Source organism: Triticum urartu, chromosome 2, assembly GCF_003073215.2.
Source record: "Triticum urartu cultivar G1812 chromosome 2, Tu2.1, whole genome shotgun sequence".
Classification (NCBI taxonomy): Eukaryota; Viridiplantae; Streptophyta; class Magnoliopsida; order Poales; family Poaceae; genus Triticum; species Triticum urartu.
In genome coordinates, this window is record NC_053023.1 from 676205976 (window position 1) to 676223943 (window position 17968).

Below are 17968 nucleotides of genomic sequence, written 5' to 3' on the forward strand. Positions count from 1 at the left end.
TGGTGTGCATGATGCTGGCAGTGGGCGCTCGTTTATATAGCACGCGAGAGCCCCCGATGCACTTCGGACTCTAGAGATCGACCTACCTGATTGACGGCGGCGCTTGTTGCATTGAAAATTTCGAGTGGCGACATGGGAATAAATGTTTAGGTACTTCATTGAATTTGGGTCTTTGTAGTAGGTGAGATCGACCGAGCCATATCTGGGGTTCCAAAACCACATGAACTTGACCATGGAAGCTGCATGCGTGGTTTCTTTTTTCGTGGTTTTTAATGGAGGGAAAAACATATGCCGTCACTCGAACGAAGAAAGCATAGATAGCTTTCATCGTCGATGCACGAAAACGGCTTCACGCGCAAGAACTAGCGAGGGCGCCGCATGTGTGTTCATTCATATCATGTAGGGCGGGTCGAATGAGCCGGAGGGAAGCACACAAGTCGACATACATTTACAAAGTATCCCGTAATGTTTAAACTTTAGACCAACTTTAATATTCGCTATAATGCACATGTAGTGCCCTTCATAATTTTTCGAAAATGCTAATGCATGGCGACTTAAAAGTTTTTCATGGCAATTTATAATATCACGAGGATGGTAAATTTAGTTTGCAAGAATCGCAATTACCTGACAAAAAGTGAACTGAAACGGATTCGCAATGCTTGCCAACCAAACTTGCCATCCTTGATGAATAAAACTTACCATACAAAAACATTAGATTTGCCAAGCCTACAAATATGATGTTCGCTGGATGTTTAGGTTCTAATTTTGAAGGTCTCCAATTTTCTCTTTATTTTCATTCGAACACCTGGACTAAATGTTTCACAGTATTTTATGGGCAATCATGCATGTATTTTTTAACAAGTTACATGCACAGAAAAACAAAGGATTCAACCAATATATACAACACTTCTGCTTCAGTACACCCCCTTATCTGAATCAACAACTAAGATTAAAAAATGACCCTTCAGATAGGAGGGCATGATGGTCAAGTTTAGAATTAACCGCTATATTTTTCGGGAATTAATCAGTCCATTAATCGTTATACCACTTTAATTTCTATCCAAAGCGTATGTATTCACATACTTTGTCTTTCAAGGGCATATCCTATTTGGGCCTTTCCGGTTTTGTGTTTTTTTGTTGGTTATCTACATTTTTATTTTTATTCTTTCCTTTATTTTTTGTTTTCCCCTCTTTTTCTATTTTCCTTTTCCGTTTGCTATTTTCCATTTTTTTATTTCCAAATTGGTGATTTTCTTTCATTTAAAGATTTTTTTTTCAAAATTTTGAACAAGTTTTGAAATTAAGAACACTTTTCATTTTTTAAATATTTTTGAATTTGTTTGGAACATTATTCGAAATTTAGATCATTCTTTAATTTGTGAACATTGTTTTGAATTGCTGAATATTTTATAAGTTGATTTTTTTGGAAATCATGATTATTTTTGAAATTTACGAATATTTATTGAAATCCATGAACATTTTTTTAAAACCAAGAAAGTTATTCAATGTTTTTAATATTTTTTGAAATCATGAATAATTTTTTAAATTCCCGAACAGTATTCTGAAATTCAAAACATTTAATGAATCGTGAACATTTTATGAAATCCAGGAACATTTTTAAAAATCATGGACTTTTAAATTTGGAAACTTTTTCAAATTCACAAATATTTTCAAAAGTTCAGAACTTTTTTGAAATCCCGAGCATTTTTGAATTTGGGATTCGTGAACATTTTTTGAGTTAAAAAAGCAAAAAAAGAACAAAAATAGTAATAAACGAAAAAAACTGGGGCGCTCCGCCCCGCATATGGGTCGACCCAAAGCACGTGTAGGGCGGAAGAAGGGGTGTGTGTTTGCTAGTTTCCGAGCACGTAAGTCGAGGTTAGTTCGTGGACTCTTAGACTAGGTTCGATTTCTACTCACGTGTGAGGTCATGCGTGGAGTGCATCCAGGGGCGGATCCAGATTGGAAATTACCCGGTGTCCACATAGAAGAATGCATGCCTACATGTCAAATAATTCAATGATCTACACACTAAATCAATGGATTACATTAAGCAAGTTTAAATTAGACCCGGTGCCGGTGACACCGGCTAGCTCTACATAGCTACGCCCCTGAGTGCACCTACTACGACGGTGTAGCATCACAGCCATGTCAGGTTTATGGGGACAAGTAAATCGAGGGTGTGTCTCACGATATCATTAAAGGATGTGGAGATTAGCAGCGAGTAGCCTCGCTGGAGTTGTGTGGGACATTCCGAGAGTTGTGTGGGGCATTCTAATAGAAAGGAAGATAGGCAAACTCATTCTCCTCGCATGAACTAGACGGAGGCGATCGGTGGCATTGTGGCAATGATGCGCGAGCCCCGCTAGCTCCTTCTCCAACACGACATCGGAAATGCATCTCCTCCATAGGGCTAGCTCTTCCGCAGTTCATGGAAACGCTCCTCCCCTCCCTAGTGCCATCGTGAAAGCGCGGCGCTAGCTTTTCTCCATGGCACAATGGTCGGATGCTCGATGCTCGTCTACCGAGATGAGTGGCGAGGTGCTCCTCCCCTTGCCCTCACTGCAGAGCGGCCCTGCCTTTCCTACGCAATACAACGCTCGGCCGCTCGATGCCTGTCTAGCAGGATGAGTGGCGGTAACTGTTACGAGACGCATTCTCTCCTTCTAAGGGATAGTCCTACGTATCCATGTACAAGTTTGTACATCAAACAACCTAGGACTAGATCAGGCCCAGGTTTGGATTTGGATTGGACAGGACAACACATGTAATTTTAAACACTATACAAACACTAATTAGTATGTTACGTACTCCCTCCGTCTCATAATATAAAAACGTTTTTACACTAGTGTAGTAAAAGACACATTTACCTTTTTAAACAATTTAAAGGGGGAAGGGGTACTGAAGCAAACTTCTATGTACAAATCACATGTCAATGTAGGGGCGTGTGCACCGTCCCCTTCTTCGGGGTGCGCACTGTCCCATCCTTTGGCGTGTGCCACCTCCTCTCCTCTAGTATGCGAACCTTACCCTCCTCCGGTGTGTGCACCTTTCACTCCTCCGGTGTGTGCATCGTGCTTCCATCCCATCCTACAACACATGATCTCTGCTAGTGTGAACTTCCAGAATGATGTTTCCATTGGATCCATGGTATTCAAATCCAACATGATAATTCGGTCCTCCTCGGCTATTCGAGCTTGCATCAACCGTTCCTCCTCAATTTTTAAGCCTACATGCCTTCATATCTTCCTTCTGCCTTGTGCTTTCTTACATAACATCTCACATCGCCCTCCTCTATTGTAGCTGCTCCTCCATCTCCACATTTTCTTATTCTTCTTCGCGTACTCATTTATTAACCTCATCGACTCATTGATTTTGCTTTTCATCGGCTCCACTTCTGCTTATCTCTTGAACATCTCCTTTACTCACTTCCCCCTGTCAGGCCGACCCATGGTAGACATCGGAATGGGACTTCTAGGAACCCTTTCCTCCCCATCACCTTAATCTTCCTCATAGCCATCCAATTTCAGAGAGGAATTTTTTGCGACTTGACTCCCATGTTTTGGAGGAGCCTCATCATTCCTTGATTTCTATTTCTTGTTGCCTTCCAACATATTCGAACAATTTTGGAGGCCAAACAATTTGCCCTTCGACTTGGCCATTTGTCGATACCTCTCTTGGGCTATATTACTCTACAACATAGAATGCTCAAAATGCTCAATGTGATGTAAATGTGGTAATAAAGAATAATAAGAGTGCTCACATATTGGTCAATGGTGGCACCGCTAGGAGGAGCGTGCCTCACTTGGTCCAAGCAACCCGCCCAACAGTTGCACATCTCTTGAATTGCATCCATCGATGTGTGAGATTTCAGGGTGTGTTTTGATTTATGCTCAAGGTGTTGATGGAAATGCTCCTCGATGTGCCACCAATTATTTGCACTCGTTTGATATTTCTCGATGACAACATCAAGAGTGATCTCTTGACCCCTCATAGGAGCAACATCCTATTTCGTGGTGTAGTTTGCTGTCAAATTACTTTCTTCCATGATGATTCAGAGGGTTGGAATGGATAAAATCAGTATCTTTGCCCTTTGTATCCAATTGTTTAAAGTTTTCTACTGGTGCACCATCAAGATCGAAATCATTGATTGCAACCAAATCACTCGTCATACTATTTAGTAATGATTCATCACCGACTGTCGATCCTCCCAAATGCACAGAATCATTGCTAAAACAAAAATTGCACATTTGCCACTATTCTTTCACAATCACATTGCATTTAATCAAACCAATTGGAAGATAAGCAATGAAGGAGGGTATTTCACTTCATCGGCAAATCTCTAAGTGGGTCAGACTAGGTAGGCACGGAAATTTTGTCGGCCGGTGTGACGAAGGAAGGAGGGCAACGGACACCGGGTGGTATTGTCTCCATCATGTGTTTCTTCGTTATGCGGCGTTGTGGCGCTTGTGGGCCCCGGAGTCGAGGATGCCAATGGCAGCATAGTGTCCTCCACATCTGTGTCTAAGTCGTCAACAACAAAGTGGATGAGGTGCTGACCTAGGAGGTGGCTGATGTCTACTACGCAACCTTCTTCTTGTAGACTTGTGTTGGGCCTCCAAGCGCAGAGTTTTGTAGGACAGTAGAAAATTTCCCTCAAGTGGGTGACCTAAGGTTTATCAATCCGTGGGAGGCGTAGGATGAAGATGGTCTCCCTCAAATAACCCTGCAACCAAATAACAGAGAGTCTCTTGTGTCCCCAACACACCCAATACAATGGTAAATTGTATAGGTGCACTAGTTCGGCGAAGAGATGGTGATACAAGTGTAATATGGATGGTAGATAATGGTTTTTGTAATATGAAAATATATAAAAACAGCAAGGTAACAAGTGGTAAAAGTGAGCGAAAACGGTATTGTAATGCTTCGAAACAAGGCCTAGGGTTCATAATTTCACTAGTGGAAATTCTCTCAACAATGATACCATAATTAGATCATATAACAATCCCTCAACATGCAACAAAGAGTCACTCCAAAGTCACTAATAGCAGAGAACAAACGAAGAGATTATTGTAGGGTACGAAACCACCTCAAAGTTATTATTTCTAATCGATCTATTGGGCTATTCCTATAAGTGTCACAAAAAACCCAAGAGTTCGTACTAAAATAACACCTTAAGATACAAATCAACCAAAACCCTAATATCCCCTAGATACTCCAATGTTACCACAAGTATCCACGGGTTTGATTATATGATATGCATCACACAATCTCAGATTTATCTATTCAAACCAACACAAAGAACTTCAAAGAGTGCCCCAAAGTTTCTACCGGAGATTCAAGACGAAAACATGCGCCAACCCCTATGCATAAGTTCACAAGGTTACAGAACCCGCAAGTTGATCACCAAAACATACATCAAGTAGATCACGTGAATATCCCATTGTCACCACAGATAAGCACAAGCAAGACATACATCAAGTGTTCTCAAATCCTTAAAGACTCAATCCGATAAGATAACTTCAAAGGGAAAACTCAATCCATTACAAGAAGTTAGAGGGGGAGAAACATCATAAGATCCAAATATAATAGCAAAGCTCGCGGTACATCAAGATCGTACCAAATCAAGAACACGAGAGAGAGAGAGAGATCAAACACATAGCTACTGGTACATACCCTCAGTCCCGAGGGTGAACTACTCCCTCCTCATCATGGAGAGCGCCGGAATGATGAATATGGCCACCGGTGTTGATATCCCCCTCCGGCAAGGTGCCGGAATAGGGTCCCGATTGGTTTTTGGTGGCTACAGAGGCTTGCGGCGGCGAAACTCCCGATCTAGGTTCTATTCTGGAGGTTTGGGGATATATAAGAGGTATTGGCGTCGAGAACAAGTCAGGGGGGTCCAACAGGGGCCCACAAGGTCGGAGGGCGTGCCCAAGGGGGGTGGGGGCGCCCTCCACCCTTATGGAGGCCTCAGGACTACTCTGGTGCATCTCCGGTACTCAGTGGGCTTCTTTTGGTCCAAAAACAATCGTCATAAAGTTTCATGTCAATTGGACTCCGTTTGATATTCCTTTTCCGCGAAACTCAAAAATAAGGGAAAAAACAGAAACTGGCACTGGGCTCTAGGTTAACAGGTTAGTCCCAAAAATCATATAAAATAGTATATAAATGCATATAAAACATCCAAGATAGATAATATAATAGCATGGAACAATAAAAAATTATAGATACGTTGGAGACGTATCAAGCATCCCCAAGCTTAATTTCTACTCGTCCTCGAGTAGGTAAATGATAAAAACAGAATTTTTGATGTGGAATGCTACCTAACATATTTATCAATATAATTTTCTTTATTGTGGCAAGAATATTCAGATCCATAAGATTCAAAACAAAAGTTTAATATTGACATAAAAACAATAATAGTTCAAGCATACTAACAAGATAATTATGTCTTCTCAAAATAACATAGCCAAAGAAAGTTATCCCTACAAAATCATATAGTCTGGCTATGCTCCATCTTCATCACACAAAATATTCAAATCATACACAACCCCGATGACAAGCCAAGCAATTGTTTCATACTTTTGATGTTCTCAAACCTTTTCAACTTTCGCGCAATACATGAGCGTGAGCCATGGACATAACACTACAGGTGGAATAGAATATCGTGGTTGTGGGGAAGACAAAAAGAAGGAGATAGTCTCACATCAACTAGGCATATCAACTGGCTATGGAGATTTCCATCAATAGATATCAATGTGAGTGAGTAGGGATTGCCATGCAATGGATGCACTAGAGCTATAAGTGTATGAAAGCTCAAAAAGAAAACTAAGTGGGTGTGCATCCAACTTGCTTGCTCATGAATACCTAGGGCATTTTGAGGAAGCCCATCGTTGGAATACACAAGCCAAGTTCTATAATGAAAAATTCCCACTAGTATATGAAAGTGACAACATAGGGGACTCTCTAACATGAAGATCATGGTGCTACTTTAAAGCACAAGTGTGGTAAAAGGATAGTAGCATTGCCCCTTCTATCTTTTTCTCTTGTTTTTTTGTTTTTGGGCCCTCTCTTTTTTTGCCTCTTTTTTTAATATTTTTTATTTTTCGTCTGGAGTCTCATCCCTGACTTGTGGGGGAATAATAGTCTCCATCATCCTTTCCTCACATGGGACAATGCTCTAATAATGAAGATCATCACACTTTTATTTACTTACAACTCAAGAATTACAACTCGATACTTAGAACAAAATATGACTCTATATGAATGCCTCCGGCGGTGTACCGGGATGTGCAATGAATCAAGAGTGACATGTATGAATAAATTATGAACGATGGCTTTGCCACAAATACGATGTCAACTACATTATCATGCAAATCAATATAACAATGATGGAGTGTGTCATAACAAACGGAACGGTGGAAAGTTGCATGGCAATATATCTCGAAATGGCTATGGAAATGCCATAATAGGTAGGTATGGTGGCTGTTTTGAGAAAGGTATATGGTGGGTTCATGGTACCGGCGAAAGTTGCGCGGTACTAGAGAGGCTAGCAATGGTGGAAGGGTGAGAGTGTATATAATCCATGGACTCAACATTAGTCATAAAGAACTCACATACGTATTGCAAAAATCTATTAGTCAGGTACTACGCGCATGCTCCTAGGGGGATAGATTGGTAGGAAAAGACCATCGCTCATCCCCGACCACCACTCATAAGGAAGACAATCAAAAAATATCTCATGCTCCAACTTTGTTACATAACAGTTAACCATACGTGCATGCTACGGGACTCACAAACCTTAACACAAGTATTTCGCAAATTCACAATTTCTCACTCGCATGACTCTAATATCACCATCTTCATATCTCAAAACTATCATAAGGAATCAAACTTCTCATAGTATTCAATGCACTTTATATGAAAGTTTTTATTATATCCCTCTTGGATGCCTATCATATTAGGACTAAATTCATAACCAAAAAAAATTATCATGTTGTTTAGAGACTCTCAAAATGATATAAGTGAAGCATGAGAGTTCAAATTTTTTTTCAAAATAAAACTACCGACGTGCTCTAAAAAGATATAAGTGAAGCACTAGAGCAAATGACAAACTACTCCAAAAAGATATAAGTAAAGCATAATGAGTAGTTGAATAATTATGTAACTATGTGAAGACTCTCTAACATAAATAAAATTTCAGATCTTAAGTACTTTATTCAAGTAGCAAGCAACACAAAATAAAATGACATTGCAAGGATAGCACATATCATGTGAAGAAGCAAAAACTTAGGCTCAACCAAAACTGGCCGATAGTTGTTGAAGAAGAAAGGTGGAATGCCTACCGGGGCATCCCCAAGCTTAGATGCTTGAGAATTCTTGAAATATTCACTTGGGATGCCTTGGGCATCCCCAAGATTGAGCTTTGGTGTCTCCTTACTTTCATATCGCGGTTTCCCTAAATTTTAAAAGCTTCATCCACACAAAACTCAACAAGAACTCATGAGATAAGTTAGTATAAATCCATGCAAAATCTTATCATTCTCTACTTTAGAAAATCACTAAAATTATAATTTGACATTGCATACTAAATGCCTCTGCATATTTAACACTCCTATCATCAAATAGAATCATTAAACAAGCAAACATATGTAAACAATGCAATCATAACAACAATCTGTCTAAACAGGATAGTCTGTAAAGAATGCAAGAGGAATCATACTTCTTTAACTCCATTTTTTTGAAAAATTACCAAACTATAGATAATTTGTTGTTACTCATTGTGTAAAAATTTCAAGATTTTATCATGTTCTGACTATTCACAAATATTCAAAACATAACAGCAAACTCTCTGTTTTTAAAACAGCAACATATTGACTTGCAAAATAAGCATGGTAAAGGCTATACTTGACCTTTTTATTGAACTAAAAGATGAAAAACATTACTCTAAATAACAGCAAGCAAATATAAATAAAAGAAAATTACGCTCCAAGCAAAACACATATCATGTGGTGAATAAAAGTATAGCTCCAAGTAAAGTTACCGATGAATAAAGACAAAAGAGGGGATGCCATCCGGGGCATCCCTAAACTTAGGCTCTTGGTTTTACTTGAATATTACCTTGGGGTGCCTTGGGCATCCCCAAGCTTAGGCTCTTTCCACTCCATATTCCATAGTCCATCAAAACTTTACCCAAAATTTGAAAACTTCACAACACAAAACTTAACAGAAAACTCGCAAGCTCCGTTAGTATAAGAAAATAAATCACCACTTTTGGTACTGTTGTGAACTGATTTTTTATTTATATTGGTGTAATATCTACTGTATTCCAACTTCTCCATGGTTCATACCCTCCTATACTACTCATAGATTCGTCAAAATAAGCAAACAACACATAGAAACAAGAATCTGCCAAAAACATAATAGCCTGTAGTAATATGTAACTCTCAAATACTTCTATAACTCCAAAAATCCTGAGAACTTAGGAAGTCCTAGGCAATTTGCTTATTAATCTTCTGCAAAACGAATCAGTATTTTATCACGCTTCTGCTAAAAATGAGGATTGTTTTCCTGAGCGCAACAGTTTCCGTTTTTCAGCAAGATCAACTCAACTATCACCGTAAGCCATCCCAAAGGTCTTTACTTAGCACTTTATTGAAGCAAAAGCTATAAAACATGATTAATATAGTAGCATAATCATGTGAACACACAAAAACAGTAGGGGTAAATATTGGGTTGTCTTCCAACAAGCACTTTTCTTTAATACCTTATTAGCTAGGCATGATGATTTTCAATGATGCTCACATAAAAGATAAGAATTGAAGCATAATTGGAGCATCATGAATCATATGACTAGCACATTTAAGTCTAACTCACTTCCTATGCATAGGGATTTTGTGAGCAAACAATTTATGGGAACAAGAATCAACTTGCATAGGAAGGTAAAACAAGCATAACTTCAAGATTTTCAACACATAGAGAGGAAACTTGATATTATTGCAACTCCTACAAGCATATATTCCTCCCTCATAATAATTTTCAGTGGCATCATGAATGAATTCAACAATATATCTATCACATAAGGCATTACTTTCATGATCCAGAAGCATACAAAAATTATTACTCTCCACATAAGCAAATCTATTCTCATCAATAGTAGTGGGAGAAAACTCAACGAAATAACTATCATGTGAGGCATAATCCAATTGAAAATTAAAATCATAATGACAAGCTTCATGGTTATCATTATTCTTTATAGCATACATGTCATCACAATAATCACCATAGATAGCAACTTTGTTCTCATAATCAATTGGAACCTCTTCCGAAATAGTGGAATTATCACTAAATAAAGTCATGACCTCTCCAAATCCACTTCCATAAATATCATAAGATTCAACACTCTCCAAAATAGTGGGATAATTACTTCCTAAAGTTGACACTCTTCCAAACCCACTTTCATCAATATAATTATCATAAATAGGAGGCATGCTTTCATCATAATAAATATTCTCATCAAAACTTGGGGGACTAAATATATCATATTCATCAAACATAGCATCCCCAAGCTTGTGGCTTTGCATATCATTAGCATCATGGATATTCAAAGAATTCATACTAACAGCATTGCAATCATGCTCATCAGTCAAAGATTTAGTGCCAAACATTTTAATGCATTCTTCTTCTAATACTTTGGCATAATTATCGGAATCCTTATTTTCACGAAAGACATTAGAAAGATGAAGCATATGATGCAACCTCAATTCCATTTTTTTGTAGTTTTATTTTATAGACTAAACTAGTGATAAAACAATAAACTAAAAGATTTGATTGCAAGATCTAAACATATACCTTCATGCACTAACTTCCCCGGCACCGGCGCCAGAAAAGAGCTTAGTTGACGGGGTGTTAGTGCCACTTACCTAGCCTCCCCGGCAACGGCGCCAGAAAAGAGCTTAGCTGACGGAGTGTTAGTGCCGCTTACCTAGCCTCCCCGGCAACGGCGCTAGAAAAGAGCTTGATGTCTACTATGCAACCTTCTTCTTGTAGACTCGTGTTGGGCCTCCAAGCGCAGAGTTTTGTAGGACAGTAGAAAATTTCCCTCAAGTGGATGACCTAAGGTTTTATCAATCCGTGGGAGGTGTAGGATGAAGATGGTCTCCCTCAAACAACCATGCAACCAAATAACAGAGAGTCTCTTGTGTCCCCAACACACCCAATACAATGATAAATTGTATATATAGGTGCACTAGTTTGGCGAAGAGATGGTGATACAAGTGTAATATGGATGGTAGATAATGGTTTTTGTAATCTGAAAATATATAAGAACAACAAGGTAATAAGTGGTAAAAGTGAGCGAAACGGTATTGAAATGCTTCGAAACAAGGCCTAGGTTTCATACTTTCACTAGTGCAAGTTCTCTCAACAATGATAACATAATTAGATCATATAACAATCCATCAACATGCAACAAAGAGTCACTCCAAAGTCACTAATAGTGGAGAACAAACGAAGAGATTATTGTAGGGTATGACACCACCTCAAAGTTATTCTTTCTGATCGATCTATTGGGCTATTCCTATAAGTGTCACAAACAGCCGTAGAGTTCGTACTAAAATAACACCTTAAGATACAAATCAATCAAAACCCTAATGTCACCTAGATACTCCAATGTCACCACAAGTATCCGCGGGTTTGATTATACGATATGCATCACACGATCTCATATTCATCTATTCAAACCAACACAAAGAACTTCAAAGAGTGCCCCAAAGTTTCTACCGGAGAGTCAAGACGAAAACATGTGCCAAACCCTATGCATAAGTTCACAAGGTCACAGAACCCGCAAGTTGATCACCAAAACATACATCAAGTAGATCACGTGAATATCCCATTATCACCACAGATAAGCACATGCAAGACATACATCAAGTGTTCTCAAATCCTTAAAAACTCAATCCGATAAGATAACTTCAAAGGAAAAACTCAAATCCATTACAAGAAGGTAGAGGGGGAGAAACATCATAAGATCCAACTATAATAGCAAAGCTCGCGGTACATCAAGATTGTGCCAAATCAAGAGCACGAGAGAGAGAGAGAGAGATCAAACACATAGCTACTGGTACATACCCTCAGTCCCGAGGGTGAACTACTCCCTCCTCATCAAGGAGAGCGTCGGGATGATGAAGATGGCCACCGGTGATGATTTCCCCCTCCGGCAGGGTGCCGGAATAGGGTCCCGTTTGGTTTTTAGCAGCTAAAGAGGTTTGCGGCGGCGGAACTCCCGATCTAGGTTATGTTCTGGAGGTTTGGGGATATATATATATAAGAGGTGTTGGCGTCGAGAACAAGTCAGGGGGTCCACGAGGGGCCCATAAGGTCGGAGGGCGCGCCCTAGGGGGGTGGGGGCACCCTCCACCCTTGTGGAGGCCTTGGGACTCCTCTGGTGCATCACCGGTACTCCGTGGTCTTTTTTTGGTCGAAAAAACAATCGTCCTAAAGTTTCAGATCAATTGGACTCCGTTTGATATTCCTTTTCTAGAAACTCAAAAACAAGGAAAACCAGAAACTGGCGCTGGATTCTAGGTTAATAGGTTAGTCTCAAAAATCATATAAAATATCATATAAATGCATATAAAAACATCCAAGATAGATAATATAATAGCAACAAATAAAAAATTAGAGATACGTTGGAGACGTATCAGTGGCAGGTTGATATAGGGGCCAACAAAGGGGCAGGAGGCGCAACACGTCTAGTAGTCAGGAGATCCGCCTCGAGCCGAGGGAATAGGACACATGTCGATGCGGAGTCCATGTCATCGTTGGAGGGGAGATTGGTTGCCGCAGTCGGCTTATCAATACGGGCATACTGGCTATGTGGCAGCGACACCGGCTCCCCCTTGACGCGGTGGAGCGGCAATGAGGGCCACACTGAAACACGGTCCTTGAGCGACCGCTCAAGGAGGAGCTACATGTGCGCCTAGTACTCCTTGTCGGTTGTCGCGGCCTCTGCGAGGAGGCGCGCGTGCTGCGGCTTCTACTCCTCCTCGTTGTTGGAGTAAAGGATGGTCTCTCTGCCTTCCTGAAGGAGCAGGGCGCCTTGGACTTGGAGGATGATGACCCCAAAGAGCGACGACGGCGGTGCCTCGATATGGATCCGGAAGAAGATCCGCATGGAGAACCAAGACATCGACATCGTCGTGTAAAAGACAATAAGGTCGATAGCAGTGAGCGAATATGAACAGAGCGGCGGTGAGCAGAGAGGAAAGGATATGTGATATGTACGGCGTCAGATCCATGCATAAGTAGTCGCGGCAAGGCGAACGGGCGAGCAGCTGGCTTCAATACATCACACCCGTTCGGAGTAGGCTTCTCGGCCACCGTGCCAGCATTGAACCATACAACATGGCCTGCTGGAGCGTTTTACCGGCATGAATTAATGTGCGGCAATTGTTTCACATGGAAGAGGGTTTAGAGTTTGGCGTGGCGGGCATGCCAAAAACATAGAAGAGGATTTTAGCGGCAATTATTTCACATGGAAGATGGTTTTAGAGTTTGGCGTGACGGGCATGACGGAAACGTAGAAGAGGATTTTAGAGTTTGGCGTGGCAGGTGTGACGGCTAGGCACGTACGTGATGGAAACATGGAAAAGGGTTTAGAGTTTGACGTACGTGACGGAAACAGATTTTAGAGTTTGGCGGACAACCTTCCCTAATTTATTGGACCTTTCCTAATTTTTTGCATTTGATTTGTGAGAAAACGCCGTCGTCTCCCTTAATTTGCTAATTTGTCGGGCCTTTCCTAATTTGTGTGTTTGATTTGCGGGAAAAGGGACACAAGAATTGAAATAATAAGGTCCTAATTTGTGTGTTTGATTTGCGGGAAAAGAGACACAAGCATTGAAATAATAAGGTTTTAGACACAAGAATTGGAATAAGGTTTTAGAGTTTGGCCGGCAACCTTCCCTAATTTTGTGTGTTTGATTTGTGGCAAAACGCCGTTGTCTGTCGTAATTTGTCAGGCCTTTTCTAATTTGTGCGTCTGATTTGCGGGAAAAGGGAAGGTTTTAGACACAAGAATTGAAATAAGGTTTTAGAGTTCGGTGACGACCGTCCAGACGTCTTGCGGCCGATTTGCGGGAAATGTCGGCCGATTTGTGGGAAAACAAATAGATTTGCGGGAAAACAAACACAAAAGCTGTAAACATCCCCTGATTTGCATTCGATTTGCAGAAAAACCGAACACAAGAACATGTTCACAGACAATTAAAATCCGCATCGAATGGCGAACTACATCTGAACTCCTCGGTCTGGATGGCAAACTACGTCCTAACATTTGTGGGTGTTTTGAGGGACGTGTGTGGTCCGGACGTTTACTAGTGTTTTGAGGGTCCGTTAGAGATGCCCTAAGAAAGAGCAACCGTCAACATACGAAATCGAACTTCATACAACAACACTCACACTAGAACATCGAAGGCACCATTTACAGCATGATACATTCTATTCCGCTACATGGGCGTGCATGCACACAGCATACACTTGTGTACCAACTACGTACGACTGACGGGCAGGTTACAGACTACAAGGTAGACCCTGCTCCCCTCGCCATCTCTAGATGTACTTCTCCGCCGCCGGGTGCCAGCCGCTGGCCGGGTACGCGGGGTCGGGGGCCACGGGGGTGCCAACGGGGCCGTGGTGGCCGCGCGTCCCAGCCGTGCCGTGGCGTCTCGCGGCCGCGTCGGCGCGGTGCTCGGCCTTCTCCTGGTGCATCTGCGCGTCGGCCTGGCCCTTGCGCGCGCGCTCCTCCTCCTTGGCCATCTCCTTTTCGCCGTGCGTGGTCGCCGCGGCCTTGCCCGCCTTGCCCTGCACCTCGGCCGATCCCTCCTTCGCCTTCTCCTTGGCCGAGCTCACCATGTCCTTGGCCTTCACCTTCGCCGCCTGCATCGTGTAGTGTGTCGGTCCTCCAATGGCTGCCTCGTGCGTCGGGTGCGGATGACTGGTCGTGTGGATATAGTTCTTCCGTGGATGTCTTGCTTCTGTACGTGAGCTCTTGGGTATGGTGGATTTGTAGGCGCTGATTGCTCGGAACGGCGGCGGCGGTGGAGTTTGGTTTCTTGCCGGACGCGAGCGGCGTCCTCTCGCCTGGCAGCACGTCAGCTACGGGGTGGCTGGTGGCGCGCATGCGGCGATGCCAGAGCAGCGGGAGCTGCACGTCGCGGCTTGAGGTGGCAAACTGGCAGCCCGCGAACGTTGGGCCTGTGCGGTCGCGTAGGCCGCCTCGCACCGCCTCGCACCGCCGATCTGCCATGTGGTGGATGATGGAATTTACTCTAAAACTAAATAAATATCCTTCCCGCTTCTGTAAGATTTCAGATCCTGATGGTTTGGTTTGTAATTATTTCTCTGGAAATAGGGGGTGTCACATTGATTTCGGACGATCTCTGTTTCGCAGTGATGGTTCAGAACTATGCGAACCTGCTTGGTGATCTGGAAGATGTTCAGTTTAATGAAACTACTGACAGAGCTATCAGGTTACTGGATAAGAAGGGATATTAAGAAAAATTCCACAAAGAGGCAACATCTGTCTTTGTTCTTCAGCTTCCTTGCGTGCGACTTGTGTTGTTTTTCTTTTGATCGAGCTTACTGTCCTAATTGGGATTACTAGTATGGGGCGAGCCAGGTTTATGAAAAAACTTTGTTTTTTCTTTGGATTCCTAAAACCCAGATAATGGAAGTTATCATTTCTCTAAACATGTTCGAGAAACTTGAAGGCATGATTTTTCGAAATGTAAGAACCATACAGTTTAGAAATGAATCAAATTCATGCACTAGTAAACTAAAAAAAAATCACGCATCATCTTATAAATTGAGTAACCAAGGCAAAAATATATGAGTTTATGACCACACATGTTTCTCCTCTACACTTCTGTTAGGATCACACAAATACAAATTATACTAGCATAACCAAAAGGCCAAAAGGTAAACCTTGAAGGATCATCCTGAGCACAAGAAATGTGCGAGGCCAGATCATCGAACAAACACCACACAAAAAATGGTAATTTACTCTCATATCATACACTTTAGGCATGATCCTGAACTTAATATCCAAGTATAGTACGGAGCGACCAATCTACAAGAACACAAACTCAGCATTCTCCCCCAACGTGTTTATCTAGACAGTATCATCATCCTCAACAGTGTGATTTGACATCCTCAAGTTAGCATACATCTCTTGCAAACAAATGACGTCCACCAACAACCAGTTGTCCCCATTGCACAGCCAGATGCAAAGTCAAAAATTCCTGGAACTCTGGAATCGTCATCATCAGGTGATAACTAGGTGTTCATCTCGCCATACTCCACCCCATGTAGGGGTGGAATTGTTGAGAAACTTGAGAACCCAAAATTTAAGACAAGAATGTCATTCCCGAAGCTCGTATGTATGTTTTATTGGGGACAAGCAGAGGTCCTGGAAAACATGGCCGATAGCAATAAGGGAAGCGTGTCTTAGCCGAAGTATGCAAGAACCAGACACCGTCTTTAAACATATAAAAGTGTGCCACAATTTTTCCTCCTCCTGGTCCTGGAAGAACCAGAAGTAGGCCACTTTGTTTGAAGAAGATGCATCTGGTATTGCCCTCCGGTAGGTCACGAGGGGGTTGTGGGACGATGGGCACTGCTCTCTCGAGGCACAACGGGGATGGTCCAGCCCGAAACGTGGATTTGGAATTGCCCCTGATGAGGATGCGACCGTTGTGGCAACCCCCGATCCATACATTATGATAGCCATCAAAGTTGTAGCTTGTCGCACGACGGGCGACAACGGCGAGCTTGGGGGGCTGAGGCGGCATTAGGGTGAAGAGTTAGGGTGCTGTGAGGTAGAAGCAGAGTGGGCGAGGAGGGTGCGGCTCACGAAATTGGCGGAGGAAGGCTGGGTTGGAGGCGTGGAGGAACCAACGCTACGAGGATGGCACCGATGAGTGCAGTGGGGAAGCCAAGGCAGACGATGATCTCAATGAGGAGGTTGTTGTCGTCGAGCACCTTGGGCACCGGGTCGGCACATGGCAGCTTCTTCGCATTCACACGTACCTTTGATGAAATGCGATCGGCCCTAATACAATAGCAGCAATAACAACGCTATTCAAAAATTGGTCAATTCAACAATTTATCGCTATCGGGGGGGGGGGGGGGGGGGGGGTGATCGATAAGATTATGCCATATCATTATCATTTATCATTTGGTTTGATTTATCGCTCTGGCAAGCGATTTATCAAGAATCTACTGATAAACCAGGCCTATTCCTAGAACATGCTTATTTCTTTTTTGTGGACCTTGCTAGTTCTACTTTGCTTGTAATTGTACAAGGATTTAGAGGCAAGGAATCCAACATAACACTTGTGTCCAATATTAATTTTGTGTTGAATATAGCATATTTCAGTGATGTGAACTTGAGATTTGAACAAAAATGGCTGATTAATAGCCGACGATAAAATCAATCAATCAATCAATTTTTAATTAATCTCTAAGCCGACCGAGACATTAACGACAAGCAATATCCTTAACATTCAACATTCAGTAGCAGCTGGGACTGACAAATGCAACAATCCAGCTAAACATTGAAAAACTGCGCAAAACAATAAGAAATTAGATATCACCCTACGTATCGTTCCCGTCTCAGCATGTCCATGGTATGTCTGCCTCCCTGTCATGTTATGTCTATCTCCCTGTCTCAGCAAGTACTCCCTTCGTTTTTAAATGTCCCTTTAGTGATTTTAAATGGATTATCACATACGAATGTATATAAACCTATTTTAGAATGTAGATTCATTCATTTTGTTTTGTATATAGTAATTTATTGAAATCTCTAGAAAACAAATATTTAAAAAAAGCATGTACAGACCACCGTGGTATGTCTGCCTCCCTGTCATGGTATGTCTACCTCCCTGTCTCAGCAAGTACTCCTAAA

At 41.8% G+C, this 17968-nt stretch overlaps 1 protein-coding gene across 1 annotated transcript; it reads right to left on the reverse strand.

The window, feature by feature from the left end:
• Positions 1-14444: 14444 nt before the first annotated feature.
• Positions 14445-15036, reverse strand: LOC125534032 (late embryogenesis abundant protein 18-like). The gene has a single exon (XM_048697340.1). The coding sequence runs from the start codon at positions 14944-14946 to the stop codon at positions 14614-14616; it is 333 nt and encodes a 110-aa protein (XP_048553297.1). The 5' UTR covers positions 14947-15036; the 3' UTR covers positions 14445-14613.
• Between the last annotated feature and the right edge of the window lie 2932 nt (positions 15037-17968).

Bases quoted from the DNA above. Each gene is read 5' to 3' on its own strand.
- LOC125534032 (XM_048697340.1), bottom strand. From the start codon at position 14,946: ATGCAGGCGGCGAAGGTGAAGGCCAAGGACATGGTGAGCTCGGCCAAG.